Raw genomic sequence first — 4,905 nt, 5'->3', positions numbered from 1 at the left:
TTTGATTTTTGGGTTTTGGTTTTTTTTTTTTTTTTGTAACAAAGTGAACTGTGGTCAAGGGCCACATGCTACAATCAGGATGTTTTCCATTTTCTATCCAGCGAAAGTTTCCGACCCACGCTCTAATGTGGATGCCCCAGAGGAGCCTAACTGGTGGTCTGCTGAGCAGAACAGGCATTGCAGTTGTGCAGAACGCCTCTCACTACAAACAAAAGCATCTTAATTTGTTGAATTAATAAAGTATTATCTAGAATAGAATCAACCTAAGGGCCCCATTGTGTGTGGTTTATTGCCCCAGATCACAATCTTTCAATGGACTTTTCCGTATTGCTCAGTGAATTTTTTTGTAACCCAGTCATTTAGATGAGAAGAAAATGGTGGCTGTGTAAGCTGTCAGCCGTAATTAGTGACCTTACATAACTCCACGCCGCAGACCTGCAGCAGGGCTAGGATTGACCCTGAAGGAGCAGTGGCCCTTCATGTGATGCTCTGCCTAGCTCACCCCACCCGAGCTCAGGGTCACTGCCCCACAGCCAAGCACAGGTCTCACTTTTTGGCCCAGGCTCCTACCCTCCATGTAGCTTGACCTCAGAAAAACTGACTTTTGATTTCTTCTGAGGTCTTCTGTGAGATTCCGATCATCTCTGCTATGAAATTAGGTGGGCCTGTTCTACCTCTAGCTCTCACTGGCTGTCCACCTCTGCCAGCACCTCTGTCATCCTCAGGCAGGGCTCACGGTGCCTAATCGGTGGCTGTTGTTGACCCTGTCATATTTGGTTCTTTGTAAAGATGGTTATGTTGCCCACCTTTGGAAACTGATCAGGAAACACGACATATTAAATCACTAATGTAGTTATGAGAATAAGCTGAAAGCCCACGGTCGTAAGGCGTGATACTGCTCTATTCCAGGCCAGAAGCCAGAACAGAGAAGAACCGTACAACTACTCCAAGGCGAACCCCGTGGCTGGCAGTGAAATCTCGGGGGGATCGACCAAAGGGTGCCCTCCGCCTGTTGCAGTGAAACCTACTTTTGGGCGATCCATCCTGAAGCCTTCCACTCCCGTCCCTGCGCCCGAGAGCGAAGAGGTGGGGGAGAGCACCGAGGAGCAGGAAGATGCTCCCAGGTCAGTCCTGGGCAGAGTGAAAATATTCGAGAAGATGGACCACAAGGCAAAATTACAGAGGATGCAGGAGCTCCAAGAAGCGCAGAACGCGAGGGTAAGTGTTCTAAACAACCCGAGCATCTTAGCGTCCCCCAGGAGAGTTTTCAAGACATCTGCGCTCAGTGTAGCGGCACATAGCCCTTTTCCCAGCGCCGGAATCACGCCAGGAAGTCATCTGCACAGTTCTGTGTGCCGTTTTCAGATGGCCTGCCGACAGCATTTCCTTTTTGCTTCCAATCAAGAAAGCCTAACAGAGCCAGGTGTGGTGGCGCACACCTTTAATCCCAGCACTTGGGAGGCAGAAGCAGGTGGATCTCTGTGAGCTTGAGGCCAACATGAGTATAGTCTACAAAGTGAGTTCTAGGACAGTCAGGGTTATACAGAGATACCCTGTCTTAGAAAACAAACACAAGCCAATAAAAGAAAGGAAGGAAGGAAGGAAGGAAGGAAGGAAGGAAGGAAGGAAGGAAGGAAGGAAGGAAGAAAAAAGAAAGAAAAGGAAACCCCAACAGTCCTTGTTTGCAAGCTTCAGTTCTCCGTGGTTCAGATCTGTGTGTCCTGGTCCGGGATAGAGAGTGAGAGTCAGTGTCCCTCAGGAGTTATTTTAGCTGGACCGTGGCTGTGGGGTCCACAAGTCTCTCATAATGTTCCCAGATTTGCCATAGGATATTAGCGGCCATTGGGCCTGTAGGCTGTAGTTTCTTTTAAGCCGTTTGAAGATTTGAAGTGCACATGAAACATTTCAGTATCGAAGAAATCGAGTGATGCCAGACGTGGAAGCCCCACTGTGATCCATCAGCGTGGGGACTAGGTGGCATAGTGAGGCCTTCCTTCAAAACGGGGGGACAAGGCACGCGTTTCCTCACCTACCCACCCCTCCGTTTCTTGAGACCTTGTTGATGTCGCCCAGGGTGACAGGCACAGGACATGCTCCAACTTCAGTCTCCTGAGTAGCTGGACTAAAAGTCCTACTGTACATAAAAGTTATCATTTTGGCCTTCTTTAAGCGGGTGGCTCAGTGGCGTAAAGTAACGTTTGCATCACTGTGCACCCCACCACCACCGTGTACTCTCGGGAACTTTCTCAGTTCCCAAGGGAACTGCACTAAGGTGACAGGGATTCCCCATTCCCCCCTCCAGCCACTACCACACCATTCTCTGTCTGCTCTCTGAATCTGATGGTTTAGGGGCCTCACATACGCGGAGTCAGGTGGTATTGGTTCCTTTCGTCAAATCACTTACCTGAGTGTACTACTCAGGGCTCCTGCCCATGCTTCGGTCCTCACCATTTGTCACGTCCCATGGGACCCCACCCAGCCACAGAAACAGGCTCCCATCTCTTTTTCTTTGTCTGGAAATGGACTGGGTGAAAAGGTGGTAGGAGGTGGGGCTAGGTAGGGTCTGCAGGTGACCAGCGAGAGAACCGTACGGTCACCCATTCTCTCCTTCTGTGTCCTAACTACCACAGATTGAAATCGCTCAGAAGCACCCTGACATCTATGCGGTTCCTATCAAACCCCCCAAGCCAGATGCCGGCCTGCCCCCGCATCACCTGAGGTAAGGGCTGTTCCGCGGCTGGAGGCCAGAGGAGGAGGCTTCTTCAGCATTTGGATTGGAGGAGTTTGCCCTACCCTGATGACAGAGCCCTGAGAGAGTTCCCTCTCCAGGCCGTCAGTTAAAACTTAACCATTAAGATTACAGAAACCAAACGCCAGGCAGAGGCAGGTGGATCTCTCTGAGTGCCAGGACAGCCTGCAGGGCTATGTAGAGATCCTGTGTCAAAGAATCAGAAGTGCCTGGTCACTTGCCTTGTGTGCCCAAAGCTTTCTGGCACACTGGAGCCTTATATTGTGTTAGGAGGGCACACGAGTGTAATTTTTAGGACTTAGTATTCTTTTGTCACTAGTGTTTACTCTTTGTCACTAATGTTTACTGGCTTTTAGCCAAACTCCTTAATTCCTTAGTATCACCGTACATAATCAGGCCACTTGTGCCCAACTAGGTCTGAAGGGCTGTGACGGGCAGTATCCTTCTCTGTTGTTTCCCACTTCTGGAAGCTGGAGTCCTGTTTGAAAGCCCTGAAAAGTGGAGGGCACGAAGATCACTGTTGGAATGCCAACACAGTTGACCAAGTTGATCTTGACAGGAAACTTGGTGTAATTGGTTTGACGCTGGCAGAGAACTCTACTGAGTGAGGCTGGAGTGGGGAACGCAACGGGTACAGCCTTCTATGTTAGTTCAGACAATGTATAGCTGGCCAAATAGGCCTCGGCCTTGACCCATACCGTGAACCTGAAGAGACTGGCAGTGCCCTGGCTGGTGGTAGAATGTGCTCAGGAAGTCAGCCTGCTGGGCTTATAGCTTCAGTGGCCCGGTGGGCAGCTGGATGATGCGGGCTGTATGTGATACCCCCATTTTGTTAGTTCTAGACCTCCAGAGCCACAGAAAGCTTCGTCTAGACTTTACCAGGACACCAGCTATGGCAGTGACCAGGAGGAAGAGGAATACCGCCAGCAGTTGGCAGCGCACTCAAAGCGGGGTTACTACAGCCAGCCCTCCCGGTACCGAGACACGGAATTGTAGACGGCTGCGCAGGGACTCCTGGGAGGCCAGCCTGGAGATCTCCACCTAAAGTGCACTGCAGAGATATGGTGGGGACCCAGGCAACAGACAGCACGGATGATCAACCGGAGGCTCTGTGTGTGGGACTGGGGTAGAGCCGATTATGACTTTTTCCTCAGAATGAAGAGAAACACTACAGTCTTGACACTGTTACTTGCTTTGGTGTGGACCAAAATCTGTATTAATCTCTCTGTATTTTTAATATGTATATTAAGGAGCAATAACTATTTTTCCTCATTCATAGATGCCTTCCAACATTGCTTCAGTGTGAGGCAGGTATGAAAAAGGAGTTCAAAAAAAAGTACTCTGCCTCAAACAAAATTCAGAAGTATTTTATTACAACTCTCGAAGTGCCTTTGACAAGATGTGTCTTAAGTTTTCTTTCCTGAAGCTTACGCAAAGCTAAAACTTTATTTTGACTAAATTTTTATACCAGTTTTGCAGCTATAACTGTCCCTCTGCATCATGCCATCTTTTCAGGGTGTTGTCTTTATAGTATTTCCCAGAAATTCTGACTGTACATAGGATGGCTGCACTTGGGAGTTTGTCAGCTATCATAGCTCGGAGGCCAGGAAGTTAGTCTAGAGTTTTTTCCTGTTGTTTGTTTGTTTGTTTAAAACCATGTGCTCCACAGGCAGATACTTGAGAAAAGGGTATTTTATTTCCTTTATATCAGTGTATGTACTGACATCAAGCGATTTTATAATTTAATAAAAAGGAGTACATGATAGTCAAGAATGAGATTTGTGGTAAATTTCTATACGCCTTCCTTTTGGGGCAGTGTTCAGATGGAGCTCAGGGTCCTTGTGTGTGCAGAGGGGTGCTCCACCACTGAACCCCTGGCCTTGTTGATTTATTTTAGTTAAAATGTTTTTAAAATACTTTAAAAAAATGTGTGTGAATGTTTTTCCTGTGTGCATCTATGTGCATTGCATGTGTGCCTGGTGCCTACAGAGGTCAGAGACCACCGAATCCCCCTGGAACTGGAGTTAGGGATGGGTTGTGAGCCGCCATGTGCGTGCTGGGACTTCGCACTGGGTTCTATACAAGAACAAGTGCTCCAAGGCACTGAACTAACTGTAGAACTTGCTCATCTTTGAACGTTGGGAAATGGAGTCACA

At 48.4% G+C, this 4,905-nt stretch overlaps 1 protein-coding gene across 5 annotated transcripts in view; it reads left to right on the top strand.

Annotated features, from left to right (window-relative positions):
* Positions 1-4,076, top strand: part of Tjp2 (tight junction protein 2) — a 95,476-nt gene extending 91,400 nt beyond the window's left edge. For all 5 annotated transcript variants that reach the window (XM_013348097.2, XM_005352076.2, XM_026781462.1 and 2 more), the window contains 3 exons: positions 910-1,218; positions 2,631-2,719; positions 3,586-4,076. In XM_013348097.2, coding sequence (XP_013203551.1) covers positions 910-1,218; positions 2,631-2,719; positions 3,586-3,745 — 558 coding nt within the window. In that variant the 3' untranslated portion in view covers positions 3,746-4,076. The remainder of the gene's footprint in view (positions 1-909; positions 1,219-2,630; positions 2,720-3,585) is intronic.
* Positions 4,077-4,905: the final 829 nt, after the last annotated feature.

The sequence above is a fragment of the Microtus ochrogaster genome, chromosome 8, assembly GCF_000317375.1.
Source record: "Microtus ochrogaster isolate Prairie Vole_2 chromosome 8, MicOch1.0, whole genome shotgun sequence".
Lineage (NCBI taxonomy): Eukaryota > Metazoa > Chordata > Mammalia > Rodentia > Cricetidae > Microtus > Microtus ochrogaster.
Note: the sequence above shows the minus strand (reverse complement) of the source record. Positions and strands in the feature narration are given on the sequence as shown.